This window comes from Podarcis muralis, chromosome 10 (assembly GCF_964188315.1).
Source record: "Podarcis muralis chromosome 10, rPodMur119.hap1.1, whole genome shotgun sequence".
In the NCBI taxonomy this organism is placed as follows: Eukaryota; Metazoa; Chordata; class Lepidosauria; order Squamata; family Lacertidae; genus Podarcis; species Podarcis muralis.
In genome coordinates this window covers 49724493-49752121 of record NC_135664.1, presented here as the reverse complement: position 1 = coordinate 49752121, position 27629 = coordinate 49724493, and the positions used below count along the sequence as shown (strand labels likewise).

The window sequence follows — 27629 nt, the reverse complement described above, 5'->3', positions numbered from 1 at the left end:
AGTCGTGTCCGACTCTAGGGTTGTGCGCCCATCTCACTCAAGAGGCCGGGGGCCAGCTCTGTCCGGAGACACTTCCGGGTCACGTGGCCAGCGTGACGAAGCTGCTCTGGCGAGCCAGCACCAGCGCAGCACACGGAAACGCCGTTTACCTTCCCTCTATAAAGCGGTACCTATTTATCTGCCTGCACTTAAGGGTGCTTTCGAACTGCTAGGTGGGCAGGAGCTGGGAGCGAAAGACGGGAGCTCACCCCGCCGCTGGGATTTGAACCGCCAACCATGCGATCGGCAAGCCGTAGCACTGAGGTTTTACCCACAGCGCCACCCGCGTCCCTCAGTCTGAATAGTTCTCCACAATAAAAGGAAAAAGGCGGGGGGACGGGGGGACTAGAGCTATTCTAATGGACATGCTAGTTTTCCAGAAACAAGGAGTCCAGGGGGAACCATCCCAAAAAGGCTGCATCATAAGATTCCCACTCCCTCCCCGCAACACACATCAGCTCTTAAGTTATACTGCACTCTGCTTAACTCAGATATTTTTCACGTTCCTCCCTCTGGCAACCTAGAGAGATTAGGTTGTACTGTATTTGCAGTTCTGCTTTATAAGTTACTTTTTCCCAACAAAAAGATCAATTTCAGGGTTGGAAAACAAACATGTAGTTTGTACTATATGAAAGACAACAAGATTGTTTTCTATTTTGCAGGAAAAAGAGACGAGGAAACCGACGTATCTGTTCCTTCACTGCGTACCTGCAATGCCCTTCATATATTACGAAATACATATCCGTACACCTACTATGAAAAATACAGCAGGCTGTATAAAGCATCCTCACTGTAGATGCAAATAATATGCCTACTCAAAGATCTGAAGCAGCGCAGCTTGTTGCAACACTGAGAAACATAACCCAGAGACAGGGAAATTGTGCTTTAGCATAGCACAGAGGATCACTGTTGGTTTTCTCCAAAGGGAACCACTGTACAAAATAGTCTTGCAGAAGAACACATGCAGAAGCAGGAGAGGGCTTGAAACGAACTAAGGAAACGTTCTCTGTGCATTATCAAATTGCCTGCAACTCTCATTTTAGGCAAAATGAAACTATGTTAAATTCAGAATACATCTAGCTAACGCCAGGTCATTCAGATACTGGCTGAATTCCAAATTTGTTCTGACACGAGCATATCTGGCCAGTGTCCCCTGGGAGTCATGTGATCATGCATGCCTGTAGCAGGGAGAAGGAGAAGGGCATTCAATGATAGCAGCGCACAGAAGGCATACAGATAGCCTACACAATCTCGACCAGTTTTATTTACTGAATCCCTACAGGACAAAAACACCATGTTTTCTACCTTCACGTAAAGTGCTGTCTCTGCATTTCTAAGCCACCAATATAATTGTTTTCCAGCTGCCAGTCTCAGTGGTATCTTCCAGCTTATATATGAAACAGGCTTCCCTCCCCCAACTTCCTTTTGTTCGCACTGCAGGAGTGGGAAACCTGTGGTCCTCTAGCTGATGCTGAACTGCCACTCCCACCAGCCCCAGCCAGCATGGTCAATGGTTAGGAATGATGGGAAATGGTGTCTAGCAATATCTGAAGTGGGAGGCACAGGTTTCTCACAACTGTTCTGCAATTTGAGCTAAAAAAGTAATAACTAAATGTTGAGACATAGCTGGTGGATTGATTAGATTTATATACTTATATATACACACATCAAATGCATACATACAGTGTAATGGTGCTCTCAATATTCCATTCAAAGTAATAAAATAAGGAACAAAAAAAGCCTTTCAATTTTCAACTGAGTATACATTCCATAGCACTTTCACCTTGCTTAAAATTATGAGGGAAAACCTGACCTACATTGGCTCCCAGTACGTTTCTGAGCACAATTCAAAGTGTTGGTGTTGACCTTTAAAGCCCTAAATGACCTCGGCTCAATATACCTGAAGGAGCGTCTCCACCCCCCATCGTTCAGCCCAGACAGAGCTCCAGGTCCAAGGGCCTTCTGGTGGTTCCCTCACTGCGAGAAGTGAGGTTATAGGGAACCATGCAAAGGGCCTTCTTGGTAGTGGCACCCTCCCATCAGATGCCAAGGAAATAAACAACTATCTGAATTTTAGAAGACACCTGTTTAGGGAATTGCTTAATGTTCGAAGTTTTATTCTGCTTTTAGTCCTCTGTTGGGAGCCGTCCAGAGTGGCTGGGGAAACCCAGCCAGATGGGAGGGGTATAAATAATAACATTATTATTCTATTAATGTGATCTTACTCTAAGAAAAAATGGAAAGGAAAATAGTTTATTTATTGTTTTGATTGTTCTAACCAGTCTGCAACTACACTTAGGTCTCATCTACACTTCCAGTTGTCCTGTGTCTAGAAAGTACGGGACTAAGCAGTTTTGCGATGCCTAAAATTTTCCATTTTCCCCACCCCTTTCCCCAGGAAAACCTGCTCTTTAGCACTGAACTGGAACAAACGTCAGTCCCAGAAAACCAAATTGATGTTTGCTCCGATTCAGTGGTAAATATCAGATTTTCCCAGAGGAAAGCAGTGGAACAAGCACAGGCCTGGACAAGCCCTTACACTCTATTTCTTTCTTACACAGTATTTCTTTCTACAGCCAATTTCTGCTAAAAACCTGATTTTTTTTCCTACATCAAAGCAGCACTGAGAATGTATGGGGGACCTCACTCCCAACAAATATAGCAATCCTGTAAATCAAGGTTTGCAGCTATAGTCAAAGTTAATGCACAAAATGTAACATGAAGTTGTTAAGAAGAGGTGCAACAACAGTGGTGGTGCTATGTTTTTATTCTTTTGCAGAGAAGGAAATTTGACTAGCGATTACTATATAAGATAGTTGTGCACATGGAAAGTTAGGATGCATTCTTAAAATGGGTTATTTCTCTCTTTCAGTTCTTCAGTTCGTACTATCCTTTTCCAACAACTTATTTCTACTATGGACAGTCTTGTTTGACTTGTCTTCATTCTGCCTACACATCAGCAAAGTGCTGGCTAACTACTGTGTTACTAAAGTAGAACTATTACTAAAATGGTTAGATACTTTCCATCATTTGAATTAGCATTTTTATTTTGCCTTGTTTTATCCAATCTTCTCAAGTGGGAAGGGGCGGAACCATGTGCCATATATACTAGGATTTTGTCTTTAAAGGAAAATCCTGAACCCCTCAAACCATGGTAGAAGCACTTTGCAGTATAACTCCAGTAGTAAACTAACAATAAAGCAACAGTGCAAGTCTTCACAAAGTTTTGATGCTGCCTATAATGATGTAAGCGGAATCTTTGCAGCTGGGCATCACTCAAGTCAATGTTTAATCCAATCGGTTATTATTCTTCCCTTACCTTTGACTTCTTAGTTAACAGAACTGTAAGTGAAGGTATCTATGAATATTTGAAATATTGCAGTTATAGTATCAGCAGTACAGACTGGAAAGAAGGAGAAGCTGTCCAAATAAATGCAGCCATTTCTGCTTCAGCTACACCAGGTTGCCCCTACCCCCTGAAATACTAGCGACACATAATATACAGATTTGCATCAGGTTTCTGCTCAGAAATCAAATTTGGTGATCACAAAATCAACGTCTCTTAAAAGGAATAAATGTGGGGGAAATGCAGAAATGTACTCTTATTTGCTCTGTGCACAGTTGATAATGTTGCAGTTTGTTCTGTTTTTCTGATTGGAATTTTGTGTTCAATCTGTCGCCTGACAAACAAAAGTTGCAATCAACTCTGTCCCACCTCAAGAAATGCATGACCTAATTCAATGGCCACGAGGCTCTAGCATTCAGTTACTGCACATGTGAAGTCTTATCACCACCTTTCACATGTCAGGATGGAAAATGGCAATTCAATAACCTTCTCTTCTCATCAGTATCTCCAGCGCTCACGTATGCTTAAAGGTAGCTCCTTTAAACTAATTCACTGGCCATGAGTCATACTTTAAAAATGAGTCTTACTTTAAAATGTTTGGAAAGTGTTATGTTTTTAGGGGGGAAGTTGTGCTGCTCTGCAGTTGCTGTAATTCACCAACAGTCAATGGAATAGGAGGCGAATCAGAGCAAATACAAATAAATAAAGCTGTGGGTTTGAAACAAACTCCCTCCCTCAAAAGAGCCCCAACCTATTAACTATTCAGTCCCAATTCAGGCCTTCTACCTTAACGACATTGGGCCCCAGGAATTTTGAAGTCTTGAATGGTTCCAGATACTAACCCACTGGTCTATAAATATGGAAGTGTCTTCAGCATCAAAGGTATATGAGCTAGTTTTGGAATAGCCTGGCTTGAGAAGCTGCCCTGCCCTTGATGGATGCCATCTCTCTGAACCAACCTTCTGTTTCCAGCGCGCTCAGTTTCCCCCTACCTGCATCATACACAAGGTTTGTCTACCAACTCATAATCATCACCAACTGTTGTATATTTGTTTCTGTTCATTTTGCTAAAAAACCCCTCTAGGGAATTAAAAGTCTAAACATACGGGTTAAATTCAAGAGAAAATTTGTTTTGTGGGGTGAAACGCAGTTTTCCTCAGTGAGGCTTCTCAGCACAAAAGAGGTACCTGTTGTCATGGAAGTTCGTAACTATCATTTTTTGTTCTGTGCCATGGCTGTTTTTTGCCCGCCAACTACCTTCATACTGATCCTGCCAGAACTAGCAGTAACAAGTATTGAGATTGAGGCACTTTACTTATTAAATTTATAGCCTGCCCTTCCTCCCAAAGGAGCCCAGGGTGGCACTTAATGTACAACTTTCACACGTCTGGCATGCTAGCATGTCTACATGCCAGTCACCAAAGAACTACTAATCCCGTCAAATAATAGGTAGCTGGAAGCACTCTTCACTGTAATCCAGCAATAATACTAACCAGATACAGTAAGAACAAAGAGGAATCTTTTGCCATTATCCCCAACATTTATACAGAAAGATTCCATGAACTTATGTACTTATTGAAGTACACTGACTCTCCATACAATGGGGCTCCTTGGAACCATGACCGAACCTTGAAAAGTTTTTATGGTATTTGCCAATGCAAAACATCTACCGCTTGGTTGAAGTCACTATTACTCATTTAGCTTCAACAGTGTACAATAAACTGTACAGAACACAGAAGCAGCAGGGTCCCTGTCCCCAAATGTTTACAGTTTTAATTAAACAGAGGAGAAGGAAGAGTTTGTTCCAGGATGAATGTGTGTCAGTACTACAGCCTGTTCTAGGGGGTTATAACCTATCCAAATAATAAGTCAGGGTCAACCACAACTCGATTCTACAACTTAACTGGACAAACCCTTACTTCATACAAACTATTTTTAGGAATCTGGCATTTCCATAGTTCTGGTGTATTGCTAATCTTCAAGCACAGGACAAAAAACAAAGTCCCAACAGAAATCATAGCCACAAAGCAAGAATGGGAAAACAAAAGATGATAACATGAGGGATTGTGTACAGAAAGAGGCAAGTTGTGGTTCTTTATAGAAAGAGCCAGGGTGGTGTAGGGTTAGAGTGTTGGACTAAGACCCAGGAAACCAAGATTCAAATCCTCACTCTGCCATGGTGTGCGCTGGCTGTCCTTGGGCCAGTCATCATCTCTCAGCCTAAACTTTCTTACAGGGTTGTTGTGAAGATAAAATGGGGGAGGGGATGAACCTTGAGCACCTTGAGCTCCTTGAAGGAAAGATAAGGAATAAATGCAATAATCAATCAATTAATGAATCCAAAAATCATTCAATGATCACAGAGCTTCTAGTCGACATCTGGTATGGACCAGCATCTCCAAAACATGATTAGATATACAAATGCTATGATAGATTTAACAGAATTAATGGGAAAGATAATTCCTGATAGAGGGTCAACAGATTATTTAGAACTTGGTCCCTAAGACACTACTGGAAGTCTCATATGATTCTTTTAACCTAGGCTCTGTGTTATCTTTTGGTGTAAGGAACAAAGAGCCCCTTAGTACTCAGTGCATCTGTTAAATTTCATATATATCAAATAATCATTTATACCTCTTCATGTTGCTAGAACCAGTATAGACTGTCCTCCTGTCCTTCCTACTTTTACAGAGAGCAACTCCAAGTAAAAATCAAGGATTGGGCAGAAACCTTAAGAATCAGCAGCCAGTTAAAACAGGAGGTGGGGAAAGGACGGAATGGGAAAGAGGGGGGAAGATAAGCATATGGAATTAATTGGTGAATGTTGGATGTCTTGGAAAGGGCTGCTGAGCTTGAAAAAAAGATGTGGGCCTAGGCTCTACAGACATTACTCCGTTTCCCTTCTGGGGGAAAGGTATGCACGTGCAACGTAGCACATTTTATGTAAAGCCTCACTCCTCTTGGAGTCTTCAGTTTCTAAAGCTTTCATTCCCATGTTACTGTTGCTGGAGGCTGCATATGCAGAGGCACATGCATCAGTCCCAGCACAACAAAAATGCAGCACAAAGCAGAAGGGATGATAGGAGCTAAACTACCCCAAGGCAATCACTCTCCTTCCCGGGAAACAATACCACATATCTTTGTCATAGAGGGGCAATGGAAGGGATGACAGGTGGAGACTGTAACTGCGCTCCAATAACAAAACACACACACATACACACACCATGGAAGAGGCATGCAGTTCGGAAATACAGGCAACTCCTCATTTGCACAAGGGTTGCAATCCAGCTCATTGTGCACATTGGTGATGTGCACTTAAGCCCACCCAGAGTCAAAAACTGTGCGCATCAGCGGTCACATGCCAATCAAACATATGAAAAATGATCACCGCCTGTACTTCTTGATGCAGCATTGTCAACTGAAGCCCAAGTGGCCTTGGTAGGTCAATGCATCTTTCACCAGATTTAGGTGGTCAGTCCACTCTTGGAAAGGGATAGTCTTGCTACAGTGAAGCAAGCTCTAGTAACCACCTGGATTACACTGGAGTAGTGTCATACTTTATATATGGTGAAATGACTCAGACAGAAGCTTTAACACTTTGTCAGTGAGTGCTGTTCATATTACATCTATTATGAAATAATTAAATTGGGTGCCTATTTGCTCCCAAACACAAATTTACTGTACTTTAAAACCCTAAAAGCCTTGGGACCCATATACATAAAGGAACACTTCTTCCCATGCCAGCCTGCTCTGATATTGAGATCTTTTGTAGATGCGCTTGTCTATGCACCACTTTTAATGGAGATCTCTTATGTGGTCAGAAGGGTCAGCACCTTTTTGGTGGTAGTATCCTGCCTTTGGAATAAGACATTTCCAATTGTCCAGGCATTCTGGTGATGCCTTATTTGGAACCGCTTTCTCTGCTCCCTGGTATTAAGCTTTTAACCAGCCTTTTAACTTATTGTTTATTATAGAGTTTGATACTGTTGTATGCATATACTATGTGAACAGTTGCAGTGGTAAGATTTCTATACTGCTGATAAACTAAGTCCTCTGGGCAGTTTACATACCTACTTTTAGAATAAAACACACAATTCAACTGTTTGTTTGTTTTTATTTTTTTAAACTAAAATCCAAACCTGTACATACCAAAGAGTCTTAATGTAAGCACAAATGCAAACACCAGAAAAACCAAAAGGGGCAAAATAAATTAAGTGCCAGAATGTAAAAAGCACCTCTATATATACTATTTTAAGCGAACAAACAAAACTTAGCTGCCAAATCTGTCTCACACTCTACCTGTTTTCTTTGTAATTTCTTCCACCACCAGCTGGGAAAGCAGCTTTTTGAACCCCCTCTTTTTCATCTTTTGAGGGAATGAGTACAGTAAGCCTGCAACTTACGTGGGGCTACGCTCTGGGGAACGTGCCAAAAGCCAAAATCACGTATAGCCAAAACACACTGGGTTCAATGGCAGGTGGGTTTACCAAGGTCATTTTCCTCAGAACCCCTCCCCCTTTTATTTTATTTTTTTGCCACACATACAAAGCTGAATGCACACAAGTTAAATGTGCGTAAATTGTGGGCTTACTCTAAAACAGTATAGGTGGTATTCAACTATTCAACCCATTAACTTAGTGGATTTTTATTACACTATACCTTCCTTTCAGTATTCTGATGTTGTACCCTTAAAAGTATGGCTAGTTCAAGGTTACACAGTTTTGCAAATACTGTACATTGCCAGAGAAACACAAAATCAGCATCTAATGTCTATTTGGGGGAAATATACTGGCCTGTACTTAATACTACATAGTTAATGGCAGCTGAAAGGCCTTGAAAACTTCCAGAGAAGATAATTCCAACAGAAGTTATCGAGGCCTTTCCCTCAGTCCTGCTTCTGCACATGGGAAAAACTTTAGTTCAACTGCATTGGTAACAATTCATTCTGTTAAACTTGTACAAACTCTCAACATGGATGCATATTTAAAGTGGTTTAATGCTTACTTGTAAGGGTCACTGAGCTTATCTGGCAATTCTGTCACAGTTTCCAGCTCTGCTGCAATGATAATCTATACGAAGCCCCACAGCTATCCTCAACAGCCTCTTTTCAAAAGCAGCAAAAGATACAAATGACTTCTTCCAGATAAACAGCATCACACTCCTTGGAATATAGATACCCTGGAAACCGAGGCTGATGCATCCGAAACCTACATCACTGTGAAAGATCATGTACAATCAAGAACACAATCTAGGCATAGCCCTCAACCTCAAAAGACTTAGTTGAACTGACACACACTCCTGTTTCCTGAATCCAAAAGACCATCTGTGATAGCTTCTTCAACACACCAGCCTTCACTTTAGAAACCACCATAGATTCAAACAATTTATGTTTGCAATCTGATGCACTTCTTAGCCCATCTGCATGATAAGTCACAGCATCCCAGTAGGTTTTCATGGCTAAACCGGGATTAGAACATTCTAATCCTGTTTTAACATTATGATAAATCTCTTTAGTCAGCAGCTGATCTAGCTGCAGTCTACTTCTCCGAGTGTCTACTATGACAGTGCTTGATTCTGGGAGGCTCTACTGACCACGATGATTTTATAGTGTTGTACCCAAGCCCTTCCTGCTGTGAACACAGTGGGGATTCCTATACAGTAGTACCTTGGTTGTTGAACTTAATCCATTCTGGGAGTCTGTTCAACTCCTGGAACCATTCGAAAACCAAGGTGCGGCTTCCAATTGGCTACAGGAGCTTTCTACACTCAATCAGAAGCTGGGGAACCCACGTTGGACGTTTGGCTTCTAAAAAACGTTCGCAAACTGGAACACTCACTTCTGGGTTTGCGGCATTGGGGAGCCAATTTGTTCGGGAGCCAAGCCATTCGACAACCAAGGTACCACTGTACACAGTTGGTCTTAAACGTGGCAATAGCAGGCAAAGGCTTGGGATATATGCCACTACGCACTCTAGCCAAACCCAAGAGACCCAACTAAATACAAAATAAGGCATAATTAGCTTCATGATAAAGTCTGAAATCCTAGAAGAGATTTCAGCTGAGAATGGGGTTTGCACTTTTTGTCTGATTAGCCAAGGGACTAGCTTCAGCCAACCTCTGTTAATGCTTCACCTTGCTCCTTGAATCTTGCCACTCCACTAACTGCTGCCAAGACAGCAAGAGCAGGAGCTCACAGGCTAGCTTAGTGAGTCAACACACCGCAGGATACAGGTTTGGAAACAAGATTATCTGTTAACCAACAGATGTACTAAGATGGGGGTCTTAACAGAAAAGTTGAGCCTTGGGGTGAAAGGAAATGCATTAAGGTACTACTTGGGTGGTAACAGAAAGAAGAGTAGCAAAATATGTTTCCTCCAGTGATAATAAAGGGCCAACGTGCAGACCCATCCATCTCCTGAGGCACCAGAATTACCATCATGCTGTACGGCCTTCATGGCATTTAATATTTAAACAGGCCAATAAATATTTCAGGACACAGCCATCCCAATAAGAACTCTATTAGGATAAAAGCATACACTAATACTGGAAGGCCACGACCGCATCTTGTCCAATGCCCCCTCCTTTCTGAAGCCTCCACTGGGCACCTGAGAAATCCAACAGTTTGTGATTGTTGCAGCTTCAGTTACCTTCCAAACAGCAGAGCCGGCAATGCGCTGAAGGAAGAGTTGGAAGACGCAGCCCTACCATATTGTGGAACAGACACCAATTGATTATATTACCATGGCCACTTCTATGGAAACATCAAAGCAGCTCCCCTCCACCCAAATTATTCATCTTTTTAATCCAAAAGAATAGATATATTAAAGCCACACGTTATTAATTTCTATCATCTTTATGCTACTAGGTTCCTCCCCAAAGGTTAGGTTCTTTTTTTAATAATATGAAATCTTGAATGCAGCCTTCTGTGCCAGATTACGAACCACTTAACCCAGAGGCAAGTCTGCTGACCACCCCCAACTATTTCTCTTCCTACACTGTGTTATTTGTTGTTCACCCGACAGTAATTCTCTTGCTCTGCAAGATAACATTTGTGAAAAGCTTTCTGACAAAAAAATGCTACATGCTTCCTATTAGTAAGAGCCTATTTTCTTTATGTCTTTTGCATAACTGGTTTTATTTTATAGCACTGGCATACTACTCCTTTCATTCTAGAATTTCAAGGGAGTGATCTAGTTTAGTAAATCAAGTTAGCTACTGAAGCACTCTTTGTTTCCTTCACTTCAAAATGGGTGATTTTAGAAAAACAGATTTCTGCCTACGGTGAGGCAGAGGACAACTTATTTATTTAATGTATGTATATCAGATTCTTTCAGATCAGTGTTTAAGCATCACAGTAACCCTCTAATATGGTTATGACAAAGGGTGGAATTAGACACTACATGGGGCTGCCAGCAAAAATGTCCTGTTTTAGTATCAAGGTTAAAGGTAATGAGACTACCTGAGCATTCATTACAAGTCAGTTGCTAGAAGAAAAAGTTCTGTCCATTTGTTATTCTGCACGTCCTTTTCCAAACTCATAAGAGAAACACCACATTTTCCTTTCATTTTTAAAAACTGCAAGATCAATTAAATGAATTATAAGCCCTAGCAGTAACTGTACTCGAGGCATACTAAAACCCAACCTAGTAAGGGTTTCTGTATTTGTAGACCTCATGGATGGAAGTGATTAGAAGTAAAAGGCTCCAGTTCAAATTATACTTCATGCACCCTGGATTTGAGATTGGGAGAAATGTTGAACAGGCCTTGAGTTTACCGCTCCTTCCTCAAACACCAAATAAACTGACAGACCCTGAACTCAAACAAACACAAGGTCCTTAAGTTAAGGCAGCATTCCTCCATCCTCAATGGAGAGATGGGAGGGGACAGAAGGGTTGGTATCCAAACATTCCTTTTCCATTCCAATATAAAATTACAAGGAGGTTTTAAAACTTTGTTTAATACATTTATGTGCCATCCTTTCACAACACAGAACAGTTCATATAAAAACAAATGAAAACAATATAAAATCAGCAGCAGCTACACACAGAGAGAGAAAAAAACAAGTGCCAAACCAACCCAGTGCCTTCTACTGCAGTTCATTTCATAGCCAAAGACTCTAATCCTTGTGGCCAATGTTTTATTTTCGTTCAATCAAGAAATGTAGACAGAACAGAAGCACAGAAATCATGGAGGCTCCTACTGAAAGAGGCAGGTACATGGGTCCCAATCTATGAAGAACTTGGATGCTAATTAAAAGCCAGTGTGACAATGCTAATGATTATGTCTCCAAAGCACAGCATTCTGCAGCAGCTGAAACATAAGAGACATCTTTAAGGGCAGTCCCATGCATTTCACTAATATTATCTGAAGAGGCCCCTATGCCATTGTGACTGGATATTACTGCTTAGAGGACTTTTCTGTGTGCAATGACGCATTACTCTCTCAGCCTACACACCGATTGTTCACGAAAAACTGGAGCACAAGAGGGAGATCCAAGTGGCCAAAGCTTTCAGAACAAAGCACATTATTTGGGGTAATATACAGGAACTGAAAGGAACAGACTTTGTGCAAGGCAGGGATAAAGGGAGTTGCTATGGATGCTGGAGGCAAGTCTAGAGAAGGCTGAACAGGAACTGAAAATGTCTGAAGGAGCTGGGAGGTCAGATAAAGCTATAGATCTGATATGATGCAGCAGCCAGAATTCAGAGTCTCAGTGAATAGGAAAAGTGAGTATTTACTGGGTTTTATATATATGCATATATATTTCTGCAAAGACACATATTGCAATGATGAATTAATCACAATCTCATACTAGACAGGTAGCTGGAAAAATTAACAAATTAGGTGTATGTGAAGATCTCCTTACAGGTGAATTAAATACTGAAGCAATTTGATCACACCTTTAAACCAATTATTCATATGTGCAATATGTCACACATACTCATCTAAAAAATGATTTAATATGCCATTTTTCTCTCTCCTTAGTGCAAGAATAAATAACACAATTCAGAGGACTCCCATTTTTCTTTACTTGGCTTATGAATGTCAAGCACTCTAATGTTTATCTGAACCAGCTTCCAGAATGATAATGAACTTGGAAGTTACTCATTCAACAATACATTATATGTGTATCACCAATTCCTTTCTAAAGTTCTTGCCTGGCACTATCGTCATATGGAAAGATGTGTGACACCTTAAAGTAACCCTGTACAGTAGAAAATTTCTCATTTGAAGTCACTGCAATCCTCTGCCGTCTGTTCAAATAAATACAATTCATATCCAGATATCGGATGGCATTTCACAGCTTAATCACTAGCTATTCCTTTCCGATTCACTGCTTACTATTAAATAACAAAAGCATACCTAGTTTTTTCAGACAACCATCCCACTCAGGTTATTCCTCAGGGTCCTCCCAACTTAAGCCTCTTGTTGAATTCTTTTTTTGCCAGATGTGCATATAATTTATATTGGAGCAAAGTAATTTTAGTCCCCGCATCAGAGCTGCACTATTTCTGCACTGGGGTTTAGTTTACAAAAGGACTAATAGGCTTCCTTATCTATGGGGAAGAAAACAAAAAGAAACTGCTGTTGCACTGTCTCCACCTATCATCTAGCTATAGCTCTTATCTCTTTAGCCCATCAGTACCTAACACTCTGAGAATTCTGAGACTCTCAAGAAAGATTCATTCTCTCACACAAAAACAGAAACATTTCATTCCAGTGAGGAAAACTCAGTATGATTTTCAAAAACAGTGCCATTCTCCCAGAGTTTCTTCAGACATTAACTCCTACAGGATAAGCACTTCAGCTTAAGAACTTGAATGCAAGCTACATGCCAACTGTTCCACGCAATGATCACACATGCATTTATTTTGCTACATTTCCAACTCTGGAAAGCCACAGCCAATAGTGGAATCACATATGGTATTCTTTATGTAGTTTGCACGCAATTTCTCACGTGTCACTGCTAACCACATAGAACAGCTGTGATGTTTGAAGCAGTCCTAAAAAAGTGTTGATGTGGAAAGAGAGTCATGCTATGATTTGATATCTGTTAGTATTTTTCTGACCTTCTGCTTCTTATTGTACTAAATCTTAAAAGAGGTAAAGATACACATGTATACACACATACACATATGAAAAACACATACTTTCTGCACATTGTTCATTTAAATTTGATTAAATAGCCACATCTGCACCAGTGATATTCATTAGGAGATTGTCATGGACCAACTGAAATGTAGGGAACAGTCGGATTGCAAGCCTAATAAAATATATATTTTAATATATAGGAAGCAAGCTGTTTTCCATGTGTGTATACAAGTACTCATACCGGCACATGACAATTCATGTGCCCTTTGTGCACAGTGTTACAAATTAGCCACAGTTACAGATAGGTAGCCATATCTGAAGAAGTGTGCATGCACACAAAAGCTCATACCAAGAACTAACTTAGTTGGTCTTTAAGGTGCTACTGGATGGAATTTTTTTTGTTTTGAAATTAGCCACAGTTTAAAAACCTTTGTCTTAGTTCATGGTTAATACAATTTCCATTTCCACTGTGTTTGTTTCTCCTTATTGCATACCAGGACAAGTGAACTGTTGTAAGAACAAGCTAAAATCAAGCAATGTAGTTGGGATCATAGAATCACAGCATTGGAAGGAACCCCGAGAGTCATCTAGTCTAACCCCCTAGAGAACAGAAATTCCATTGTGGCGACCGTAACCTAGATTTAAGGTGTTGTTTGGCACCTAGCTTATAAATCTGAGTTTCTAACACTGTGGAGACCTGGCTTTCTGATGAGCATTCAGGGGAGCAACCACAGCTGTGTAGACCAGAAGAATGCTCTTTGAGGACTTGGACTATGGATGGTACAACAAAGAGGGAACAATTGGGTCTCCATGTACTGCCACACATGCATATCACATTCATGTTGTTGTCCCTGCCCACATGGGTCCAATATTTATATAAATACTTTACCAGTGCAGGAGAACTCAACAGGGGTGAGATTACTACACTACTAATGCTATGTGTGATTATGGCTTCAGTAAATTTTCAAGGACAACATATATAGGTGCAATGACACTCTCACACAGTGCTAATATTAAAATCACCTCTTTCTATGCTGGTGGAGTCTTTGTACTGATTCTGTCATTCTTCCCCTACATCTCTTTCAAGTTCCCATTAACTGCGCTAATGTTTTTCCTCTCCTCTTCTCATCAGAATCACCTTGCTTCTAACTGGTTATGCGATCATTCCCTTTGCTCCCTTCTCCCACTCTCACCTTTGAATCTACATAGGTGCATCTCTGCTGCATACAAAATGAGACCTGAATCCATGTGCCAGTTCCCTTTCCTTAGATTATGTGCTACCTCTGTATTAAGAAGCTGCCACCCAGACTCTGAGGAAAGGGCACCTTACAGCTGACAGATTTTTTAACCCAATTTATTCTTATTTACCTGTGTTACGTCCAGTTTTGATGCGGAAGATAGTAGAATGAAGAGTGCTAAGAATTGTACTGTTTGATGTAGGAGGTGTGGTGATTAGAAACTGAAGCAAAACTGGCTAAAACAATGGTTCAGTCTACCCTGTACAAGCAAAACAATAACAGGGACTGTATAATGATTACATAAATCTTAGTTGGTTAGTTTTGTGAGTTGAAGTCAATTAATTAATTAATTCTGCACGTGAGAAAAACAACAGGTCTAAGAATTTTTTTTTTAGATGATATGTCACAGAAGGCATCATAATAGATGAGGGATTTACCTCTTTTAAAATGGTTCTTAACTGCAGTTTTTATAAGCAATGCTATTAAAAAATATTTTTAAATGCTTTAAAATCTGCTTACCCATCAAGAGAACCTTTATAGTTGATTAAAATGTTTTAACTGAATTGTAAATAACTAAATAGACTCACTAAACCCTCCAAGTGCCCCAAAATTCCAACAAAAGTAAAGTCAACCAAAGATAGTTGCTGCAGACCAAAAATCTATATGTGAATACGGTCTCTAAAGCAGAATCTTATTACTGTCGTCATAGGATTAAAAAAAAAACACTCTCACTATCAATCCACAATAGATTACTGATCTTGACTTGACATGCTTCTTAAAGTGATTTGTCAGAAACACTGGAAAGGACTTAGCATTCCATAAAATATACAAAGACTTCTTTTTATAAAAAGTGCACTGAACACACATGCACGTGCACAAACTTACTCCCAAGTATGTCTCACATCACGCCCTGCACATTATCAGGTTGTGGCAGATATTGAAGGAAAAAACCAAAGAATTGTAGAATTGGAAGGAACTACAAGGGTCATCTAGTCCAACCCTCTGCAGTGCAGAAATATTTTGCCCAATGTGGGACTCAAACCCACAACCCTGAGATTAAGAGTCTCATGCTCCATCACCTGAGCTACAGAAACCAATTGTTGTGAAGCAGTCACTAAGTTTCTGTGTACGGTTTCCCCAACGCTGTGCTAGCTGAGGCTGATGGGATTTGTAGTCCATATCATTTTGCAGGCACCAGATTGGGGAATGTTGGTGTCACCTTTTTATTGCAGACTAAACCATAGCCTTCCTATACACTCTCTAGTTTTTAAATAACTAATGTTGTATTCTGTGGCTACCGTATAATGGATTATTTTGCAAGTTAATAGTGATTATTATTTCAAGTTGGAGAAGAGCAGGTCAGTGTTCTCTGGCTGATACAGCAAAGCCTAACTAAGCTAAGGAAGAGCATAACTAAGCCAGAACTAATAACTCAGCTGACAGAGTCCATTCTCCCTGCAGACATGACACCAGCAAGATCAACAGGGGTAGGGTCATTATGCACTTTAAAGAGAACCCAGAGAAAGGAAAAACAATTAAACAATTGCTCGTGGCAGGGTTAGAAAACCCTTAATTCCCACACCAGGGAATGTTTGACCCTGCAATAACAACTCATAAGGTGCAACTAGCTCATACAGACTGGGAAGTAATTCTGCACTCCTAATGCAGCTCCTGTCATCTTGCGTGAGCATCATGACTTGGGTGTATATGGGCTTGGCTAGAAAACCACAGCATCCCTCAGGGTAGCAGTGAGAATGGGGGAAGGTTCACCAAAGTAAAAGATGTGGGAGGTAAGACTGTAGTGGCTTTGCTGAAGAAATTTGGAGGGAAACGTTTTAGGGGAGAAAAGGGCTGTGTTTGGAGAAGGGGGTAATTTTCCAGGCACAGGTTTGCATTCTATGATTTACTCCCATTCAGTCAGAATACTTGATATTAACAAAGAGTTCAGCAGCTTGAAGAACTCTGCATCCATTTTAAAAAGCAGCTTCTGGGAATGTCAGTGCAAATATTATGCTTGAAAGGGTGCATTCAATGTATGGTAACGCCGCAGAAACTGTGGGGGCAGAGTAATAATTCCACACTTCTTAATTTACAGAGTCAACTAAAGTCAACTTGACTTAGACAATTTGGGTGACCTTGGCACATACACTTTTCTCTTTTTCTTTTTTTAAGATCAAAATATATTGAAGCAACCAGGCAAATAGAAAGAAATGGCAAAAAAAGGATAGAAGCTGGAGAGGAAGAAGGAAGCAGCTGCAGCTGACAGCAAATCAGCTCCCTATTGGTCAGAAATGCCCACATATACATATCATGTCCTCCAATTACTTTTCTCACAAGCAGGCCAAGCTTTCCAATTAGAAGATGCACAGTATTAATTCACTGTAATCTCAGCCATCGTGAAGAACTCATGCTTTTATCAGTATAGCCAGAAGATGCGCTTCCACAGGGAGCCATCATGTGCCTTTATCTGTAAATGACTCTGGCCAACTCTCCACAGTCCATTAAGCTAATAAATCATGTTGGGACCTCTTCTTCAAAGGATATCGAACCAATACTTTGCATGTTTGCAACAGTATTAATCTAATGGCTGCAACAGACTTTCCAGCGAAACAGCCAGAAATAGAACCCTGATCTACCAATCCCCAGTCCTGAGCTCTATCTTTCTAAGCTACCTTATTTCCACAACTAGAAATCTATTAGATTGCTACAGCTTACTCTTGGGACACAGATTTGAGCAAATGGCACTGGTGTATCAGATTCCCCTTTATACAACTTCCCAGCTTAGGCTCATTAAAAGCAGCTTCCGACTTCCTGAGACTATGGAGCAACAAGGGCATAAAACAATCTGTCCTGATCCAGACCAGTTTAAAATCCCCAGCAAGGAGGGATTTCAAGGATTCCCTCTAGGATCTGGCATGCCTAGGCCTCCTGTAAGTAGTTTTCTTCAAGCTGCAATTAACAGGTTTTAATATATCCCTACATTTCAGGCAAGGGTGCTATTGTTCATTTCCTCTTAGAAAAGTGGCCTGCAGGTATGGGTTTTTCCCAGCAACAGCACCAGCATGCCTTTATTACACTTCTCCGAAATCAGCTGGATTGTTTGAATTTAAATTATTAAGTCAATCGCCTGCACTTAACCACAATATCTAAACATTTCTAAAAGATGAAGTCAAACTAGTATGATCATTAGGAAGATCTAGTGCGACAGGAACAATGTTGTCTACACAAGGGAGCCCTGTAGCACATGGAATAGATATAAACCCAGATGGTTCAAAACAATGCATGCCACATGCTATAGCACCAATTAACTTTTAGCAAAACCCTATGCCATGCCAGGGACCATTGGTAAAGTCGACTGAAGGTCAAACTCAGACAATGAGATGATTTGACAGTGACAATCTTTACTGAGAAGGAAGCAGATTAGTGTGAATTCTGCCATCAAAAACAAGGGAGGAAAATGAAACTGCATCAGGAAAGGCCTTATTTCAAGTGTACATGATAACCATGATAAAGGGTGAATTATAACACAGAAAAGTGCTTGAGAGTGTTAGCAGATATAAGGGCAAACTTATATAAGGGGGAAAGAATAAGAGGAGCATGCAATACATTACTTGTAGTGTAGGCAGGCAGAGAATGAGAATAATCCTGCAACAGGGGAGCAGCAGCAACTGTCTTGAATGTGTGCATTTTAAGTATAAACAAAGGAGATAATTTCATATAAGAGAATGCTTATGGTTAGCAACTGTCCCCATTCTACATACAGCACCCACCCTAGTCCCATTATGAGGCTAACAAAGATGCATTCACTGGCCTGGCTATGACTGTAGGGTGAGCAGGGGAAGATCATAAAACAGATATGGGCAAGGGAGAAGATGGAGGGATGGTAAGCACACACAGCCTCTAATGAATCAGAACACTGCCAAGCAGAACGCTGCTCAGATTTAAATCAAATCTCCATTTAAGGAACTCCTGCATTCGTGCTTTTATAAAAAGCAGGCTGGGATTGCAGTGTCTGGCTACAGTTGTTTGTCACAGGCTGGCGTGGGGCCTGGCAAGGAACGGGTTATAATGGAGGGGGAAGCAAAGGAAAGGGGGTGGAGAATGGTTGGAAAATATGAAGCAGCTGCTGGTTCGTTTTTAAAAAAAACACCAAAAAACCGGAGCGAGTCTGAAATCCATAAAACCAACACCTCTCTGAGTTCTGGGCACAGAGCAGCTAGTGGAGCACATGCCAACATAAACGTGCTAGCTGGAGCCCCTACCCCAAGAATGGGGGTGGAGAGCTGTGGGGGGGGGGGGGGGTGCTGCTGACAGAATGGAGTCAAATCATTTCAGAGGGCTTACAAAATGGAGACAAATAATCCTTCAAGGAGATCCTGAACTTCCAGAAAAGAGAAATGCCAGCCGCCCTACCCTCTCGGAATGCTACTACCTCTTCCCCACCAGGAAGGGCAAAAGTGCCACTCCCCAGCTTGCGGCTCATTCAGCAAGGCATAGCTTTGAAAGGAGCAGCAGCTCTCCTCCGTCTGCTTTTAATTACAGAGAGCATCCCCTCCCCCTACCTAAAGAGTAGGAACTGTAAGCAGGCAGGAGCCCAGGTGAAAGACTCCATTTCTCCAAGCAGGAGGGGAGGGGGAGCAGACAATGGAATGAGTGATTCATTGCACAGGAACACACTCCAGAACGGGCTACTGCCACATGGGCTTGCTGAACAGCTTTAAAGGGGCAGCACACCCTTTTCCGTTCTCCTGGAAGCTCAGTACAGTACCTACCCCCTCTTTCTCATCTCTGATTGGAAACAGATACTGAATAAAACGCCAGCAAGGCACTGGGCTGTCCAAGAAAGAAAGGGAGGGCGTTTTTGTTCTCCAGACGCTTGTAATTTCAAAGTATAGCCAAAAAAAGGAAACTCCTTTAACATATATAATTCCCTCTCTCTCCACTTTCCATTTCATCTGCAGGACTATCTGGGCTGAGTTCAGGCTAAATTCACCTAAATGAGGCCTAAGGAACAAATCTGGGGCACTTTTGTGATGAAGGTTTCACACATAATTAGAAACATGGGGCTCTTATTTTTAAAGCATTCCAGCCAACAAATGCTATTTTAGTACCAGCTTCAGTTCTCTGCATCTATTTTAATGGTACTTCACTGATGAAGTGTACTTATACATTAACACACTGTAAATGCAGAAATACAAATTAAATTGTCAGTTTCGAGTGCATGTGGCAAATTCTGTAACACTTCCCTACTGCCTCTCAATCCAGTCTTAGACATATGACCATATTGTACAGGAGTGAACCAAGAGGCATTCACTCCATCCCCTCCCACTGGAGCACACGTCCCCAGAAGAGACCGTTTATACCAGCAGTAGTACACCACCAGTACGTTGTGCAAATGGTACTATTCTCTTACCAAAAAAAAAAAGTATCTGAACATCTTTGGACACAGAAGCTTATCCCATTCACCAAAGTAATTAGAGCAACTAATATGGTTAGAGCAACTACCGGTAATTTGGTTCTTGCTCATGGAAACATACTCTGAAAAGAGCCAATCTAGCTGGTGTCATAATACTAATCAAAAATGCTTGTGTACATGAGGCTCCAGCTACTGATGCGTTCAAAAGACTCCAAAAGCAATTGATGTCACGAAGCCCCACTGAGACATGACTTGTGATCAGCAGTTCTGAACACAACTGTCAAAGTCTGGATTACAAGAATGTGTGCGCCTTCAGGAATTATTCCATAATAGAATGTCACCTTAAATCTTTTTTGCAGCACAGTGCCCTCCAGTTGATTGGAACTACAAAGCCCATCAAATCTAATCATGGACAGGGATGATGGGAGCTATAGTTCAAATCATCTGGAGAGTATCATGTTGGGGAAAGCTGTCCTAAAGGTAAAAAAAAAAGCACTTAGGATAAACCAAGGAAGTCAATTCTCTCATATAGCCATGCTAACTCATTCAACCAAAACACTGCTTTCTTAATGTGGGATTTCAGATAAACATTGTATTTATCAGGTTGTTTGTGCAATTAAAGTATAAATATGGCACAAACATTCAAAACCAAATTGGAAATTATATGTTGTATACTGTGGTCCTAGACTCCCATTAGCCCCAGCCAGCATGGCCAATGCTCAGGTATGATGCGAGTTGTAGTCCAGAAATATGTGGAGGACTATAGGTTCCATGCCCCTGTTATGTACACTAAGGTTAGGGTCACTAAGCCAAGGCTAGTTAAGAATGGTCTTTCTTGAGTCTTAATATCAGCTTCTACTACCTTCTCTCTTTTCTCTAGGACAAACAGAACAGACTTTCCTCAGCCTATGCATGTGGGAGTCCTCTAAGCTTCCTTGATAAGCTTACAAGCCTTTTCACTTTCTGTGCACATGACAAGAATATCAACATATACCTATCTTTACTCCAGGATTTCTTGGACAGTTCTATATGTTAATCATGAGTTCAGACCTACGAATAGCAGCTATACAAATGTGGAACCATACATACACTGCACAATGCCTATGTATGGGGGGGAAAGCTAAACACACATTAAATAAAGCACACACCAGGTTTCATATGCCCAACAACGCTTATTATATAAGAACATGAGCTACAATGAAAAGAAAAAAATCTAACTACAAAAATACTGAGAAGGCCTTTGGATGATGTTGCTGGGCAGCCTCCCGAATGTGGTGTTGCCGAAATGCTTTAGGCTACAACTCTCATCAGCCTTAGTCTCCATAATCATGCTGACTGGGGCTGATGGGAGTTGTAGTCCAAAATATCTGGAGTACAGCAGGGTGGAGGAAGCCTGTCCTAGAGAGAATCCCTTGAAACTGTTATTTGTCCCAATACAAGTATCCTAGATTATTATTTTTACAGTAATGAGAGTCGGTAGTAAAGAGGAAGAGCTGCAATGGGCCCTTGAATGGCTAGATATTCCTGCCTTTGAACCACTAAAATCAATGCAAGTCTGAGGGCTGAAGAAGTCAAGCTGATACCAAGCTTGTAGCAACCTCCTTCTGAGCCAGTCATCTGGAATATAGTCCTCCCTGAAGTCGGTCATGCATGATCTCATCAAAGCTTAACAGAGATTGAATTTAAAACAACAGTGATGCATATATGTGTGATATTACAAAAGTTACATGTCAAATGATGCAAGATTCCAAAGAATGTATCAAATTTGTATGATTAAAAGTTTACTAAAAAAAAAAATTGCCTTGGGAATATCCCCCCCCAAAGGTACCCATCTCTGCATGGCACTGCAGGGCATTATATAACTGCAAACAGTAAAGAAGTCTGGCTCTAATGATGTTGCTTCCTGACCTCCTCTGTTTACTGCCCCCCCCTTTGTTGAATTCTCTTAATTCCTATACTACCTTTCTGTGTCAACTTGGGAGATTTCCATGCTTTCTTTAAAGACAAAAAAACACCTCCTTCCCACTCGCCAAGGCTCTAAATGACAAGCAGCATCAGATAACATCCCTTGCTGAGCAGGAAAAATGACTGCTCTTCAACACTGGGCAAATTCCCTGAGAAATCCTCACCTGCCTTCAGTGCCAACGCTGTTTCCTTGGGAAATTATGCCTTCCTGTGTCTATGCCTAGCTGAAACATACCTCACAGCTTGGAGGGCATCCAGCTTAGACAAGACACCTGGGGAAATGGTTGGGGTGGGGGGTGTTTACCTTTGTTTGTCCCAGAGAAGTCATTAAAATGCAGGTTCAGCCAAACCTGCAAGAAGACCTGCATATGCCCCCCATTGCACCGCTGCTATGCAGGGGGTGGGGTGTTAAGAGAAGGTAGATTTGATGAGTAAAACAGAATGAACCTCAAGGATCATATCACACTATGGCCACTACATACGGCTGCATATCATTAGTTGGTTCCCGGAGGAAACCTAAGCTGCTAAGAGCAAGAATGAACAAATGAATAAATAAACAAACAAACAAATACCCCAAACCTAATATTATTGATTCAAGAAAGGAACGCATGCCAGCATGGAAGCGATTCATTCTGAAAAGAAACTCAGAATCCAATCCTCTAGCAGCCTCAGGCAAACTGCACCAGGACCCCAGGGAGAAGGAAGCCCCTCGTGCCATTGCAATTTGGTAGCAAAGCCCTCCGTACCTCTGCAGTCCCTCTCCCCCCCTCCCCCTCCAAGCCAAGACAAAGAGGTAGACAAATCCCCACAGGGTCTTTCCTGAGCTGCAGCTGCACAGCACAGGAAACAGGAATTTGCTATGGAGCAGAATGAACAGGGATGGCTGCGCGCACACATACACACACACACACTCCCATGTACGGCAATCTTCCCGCAGCTTAGAGCGAACGTTATAAGGCGGCACCATTTTTATTTCTATTTTATTTTGTTGCTCTTTCCCCCCCTGCAGGAGGCGAAGCCGCTGCAAGACACTCCCGTTTCCCCGTGCTCGGAGTTGTGCGGGGATGGCAGGGGCCGCGGCGCAGGCAGCAACAGCACCACAGAAACGCAGCCTTACCTGAGTGACCATTTTCTTTTTCTCCATAAACCAAAACGGGGGGAGGGAGGTGTTGGAGAAAGGGGAAAGAAAGACCCTTCCGCCAGGTGGGGCTGTGGCAGAACCCTTTGCCTATTTGCTTTGCGCCCCGTCTCCGAACGGCGACCCAGAGGGAGCGGGGGGTTCCCCTTGATCCTGGTTTTCCTCCCTTTCTTCTCTCGTGTTTCTTCCTTTCTTTTCTCTTCCTCTCTGGCTGTCTCTCCCCCGCCCGCCCTCTCCGCAGCTCCCTCCCATATCTCAGCCAGATGGCGGCTGGAAGTCCCTCCCCCGAATGCCTAAGGTAATTAATCAGAGCCAAGGCCCGCCTCCTCCTCCTCCTCCTCCCCGTCCCCCGTCCCCGCCTGGACGCTTGCAGAGCCAGTTCGGAGTCAAGCAGAGGGGCCTCTGGGATACTGCTGGCATCCTCTTTCCGGGCTTTGCGCGCCTACGGGTATAGGATTACTCGGGCCGCGGTGGGAGCGCGGGCGGGCGCCAGAGCCTCGATCCAGTCAAGGAGGCGTAGGCAGCACAGCTCCGGGTAACAAAAGAGCTCGAAGCCCTTCCAGCTGCCCGGGCACGCTTGCACATGGCGGGCGGAACTCTCTTCTACACAAAAGGAATACTACCTGCAATGTCACCTCCGCGCACCTCGGACACGGGCAATGTCGTCCTAGATGAAACCCTAACTGAACTCGGCGCCCATTAGGGCGGTTGGCTTTGCTGCTTTTTTCTCTTCTCTCAAGGCAGAGCTTCTTCCAGCCCAAGTGATATTAATAAACAGAGAAAGAACTGACAGTGTGGGAGAGAGAGAGAGAGCGCCCTTAAATCTGAAAGGAAGCAAACGCCCCGGAAAATATGGTTTTGCTTGGTGTGGTTTTGGTTGATCCAATATAGTTTTTGATGCTGAAATGAACGTGGCTACAGGGCTCTCCCAAGAAGATGCTTGACTGTGGCTTCTGCTTTCTTTGCTTACATTTATATGCCACCACACAGTTAGAGCTCGGTTGGTAGCATTCAATAAAAAATATTAAATCAGAATTGTAAATTTACAAATACAGCATCCCACCACAGGTTGTTTTTGTTTTGTTTTGTTGTTTTTATGTTGTACACTACCCTGTGATCTTTGGTTGAAGTGCGGTATAGAAATTTAATAAATAATAATTTGTATTCTCATGCTCTTTTGCGTTTATGGAAAAAAATACTGTGTGTCTGATTATGTATTAGATCCAGAATTACAGTTACCCTAGTAACTTGATATATGCGCACATCCCCAGAGGGAATCCTGGTTCTTTTTTTAAAAAAAGTTTATTATTCATTTTATTTTATTTTTTTAAAAGCAGCTCATTATTATGAACACTGGAGCTTAAACAGGGCAAAATTAATGAAAATTTATTTTAAAAAACAAAGCTGATGCATATGCAATCTGTGGGACTCTCATCCAAACACCATTTTTTCAGCAGAGGAAGCAGAAAAGTACTCTTTTTTGTGTGGTGTGCGCACACCCACACCGACCCCTCATATATCTCCTTTCCGCCTAGTTTAATGTACAAGTATCAAAACCTCAGGCTGCACCACACCACCACCATGGAATAATGACATGCAGAGCAACCACATATTGTAATACCAGCAGAAAGAAGTAGGAAAAGGCATTGCAGATGCTAGAAATCAGCTCCAAATAGTGGCAAATGCAACCAACAGAAATGCTGTACATACTACCATTTTACATTTATGCTCCTTCCTTGGATTAGAGCACTGTAGTTAGTCCAGGGGTGGGGAACATTTTTCAGCCTGAAGGGCCACAACTTTCCAGGGACCATATGCCACCAATAGGTGGGGCCCAATGAAAAGTAGGTGGAACAAAGAAATGCAAATTATACCTTTTGTACAGTGGGCTGGTTTCTACACTTTGCCCCTTCTATCCTCCACCCAGGCAAGAAGCATTAGAAGTGAATGCCAAGTGTAGCAAGGCAGTAGGACACAAGATCAGCTTCACCACCAGAGGAGAAATGCATAATATTCCACTTGTTTGCATTGAACTGCATTTGCCTTTGCTATATTACTTCCCATTCACCTCTCAGCCTGAAGAGGTCCTTTTGGAGCTCTTCACAATCTCTTTTTGTTTTAATGACCCTGTGAGAATTACATCCACAGGATCGGTCGAGGCCATTTTGAAGGGAAACCAGTACGTAGTGGCGGAAGAAGACAAGCACACGCTTCATGAAATCAAAATGTTCTACAACACCTTCACTGAAGAGATGCCTCTCATGGTGGTGTGAATGGACAGTGCTGTGCAAGTTCCATCAACAGCAGTGCTCTCTGAGATTTATTCTATTTTCAGCTCTGCCTAACAAGCAAACATACTCAGACTCAACTCCAATGAAAGCGCATTATTAAAAGGTAACACCATGAATTTTAATCTAGTCTGAAAGTTATAGAGTTACAGATAACTGTGGCAAAAATACTAGCATGAAACCTGCTGCACGGGACCAGTTGGTAAAACACAATATTTAGGCCCTGGCGTACTCTGGTCCATGGGGTCACGAAGAGTCAGACACGACTAAACGACTAAACAACAACAAATTTAGGGGGAAAGAACCACAGAGTCAATTCTACAAAGGTGATGTGATTCACACTGGGAGGTAAAATTCAGATTGTCTCTATAAATAATTGTTTCTTGTGGAAAAAAACCCCTACACATCACAACTCTGCCTTCATCTGTTCAAAAGATGAATAGCATGTATCCTAAAGAAAAGCCTGCATCTGAACAGGCAGCCTTGACGTGTGTGCTTATTCTGTCAAAGTACATAAATCTATAGTAGCTTTTAGCACTATGCTAGATAATTCACAAGTAAAAAACAAGCAAGGTGGAAGCAATTTTTATACTCAAATTTGGGAAAAAGACACTCACAAGATGCAGGGTTTGTGGTGGGTGGGGGGTTGAGCGGTAAAGGCCATCAACTAAGCACCAAAAATATCCAAGGGCACAGCATCCTGTTAATTGCTTTGCTCCCTCACACCTTTAAAAAGACACACCAGTATGTTGAACTAAGGCAACTCAGCTTTCACACTCACTCTTTCTATGTTCACATCTTCAAAGCCACTCCCCTTTCCTACCAATCCTTTAATTAAAAAAAATTGTTGTCCAATGTGCAATGACAAAAAGAGCAAGACCACCAATTTCACTGCCCTAGTATCTGCCATGCAGCTACCACTCCCTTTGGGATAGATCTATTCCTTAGGCCAGGGATGGGAAACTTCTTCTTTGGAGGGTCACATTCAATTGGCTGTAAGTCTGTTGGGGGTCACTTGCTGGTCATGCCATGGTAGAGCCTGCGGTGGGTGGGCACCCTTCTCTCTTTCTCTGAAATCCTGTCACTGTGTGTTGTCACAGTTCCCCCAAAGGGCTTTCCCTTCCACAGCCACCCTCCTTCTCTCAGTCTCATCTTTCTTCTCTACTTCTCCACTCTCCTTCTTTCCAGCTCAACATCCCTCTGCCCATGAAGCAGCAGTCTCCACATCCCTCTCTGAGTCTCACACCCAGGAAATTGAAGAGAAAAGGGACAGTCCTTAGAAGCAAGAGTGTCCCCATAACAACCAGAGAGCAGGATAATGTCAATGGCCTTTCCTCTGGTAGCTCACTTGGTTCACACCAGATAGGGGATAGGTAGGCAGGCTTAACAAGGTGACAGCAGCAGCACTGCTTCTTCCAATGAGCAATGGGGAACCAACACTAATTCTCTATGATGCAACACAGCATTATTCAGCATGGTGGGCAACTGCAATGACTGCCACCTGATGCTCATCAGAAGAATGAGAGAAAAGAGGACCCAAAACAGGATTTCCAGCAGGGCCAACAGCCCAAAGATGCCACCCACTGACACCAGGTCTCTTATATCTTCAGCTTGCCTAATGCTACTTACCAAGTTTATGGCAGAAGTGAGGGATGAGCCAGGGACTGATTCCTAGCTCAGTCTATTACACAATATTAGGCTATACTGACTGAATTTACTGTATCAATGTCTCTCCAATACATAGATTAGGCTAATTAAAAGCCATGTGTTTCCCTCAAAAGTAGCCACTTAGATGGAACAACAGAATGTGGAATTAACATCATATCTGGGTCTTCAAGAAAGGCTGTTTTCCCCCTATTTGACTGTGATTAACAATGCTTTACAAAAGTTACAACCATCTGTTATCTTCACCATCTCCACCCCCATATTACAACATTGCCCACCCACAGAGGGGAAAGGAAGAGAAGGAAGATGGAGTACTTATGTTTAATGTATCGGCTTCTGTATAAAATTTAAATCTGTCAAAAATAGCACAAGTATGTCTCTGACTACAGTACAGGTAATTCTTTTTAGTAATGAATGGCAAGGCCTAGATATCTGTGACTCA

The 27629-nt window shown here is 42.0% G+C and overlaps 1 protein-coding gene across 23 annotated transcripts in view; it reads right to left on the bottom strand.

The window, feature by feature from the left end:
• The window catches only part of RBFOX2 (RNA binding fox-1 homolog 2), a 177987-nt gene that overhangs the window by 71521 nt on the left and 78837 nt on the right, over nt 1-27629 (bottom strand). The window contains exon 1 of one of the 23 annotated variants that reach the window (XM_077934997.1): nt 23214-23489. The exons of the other annotated variants lie outside the window; for them this stretch is intronic. Coding sequence (XP_077791123.1) covers nt 23214-23240 — 27 coding nt within the window. The 5' untranslated portion in view covers nt 23241-23489. Of the gene's footprint in view, nt 1-23213; nt 23490-27629 lie in introns of those variants that run through there. 23 annotated transcript variants of the gene reach the window in all.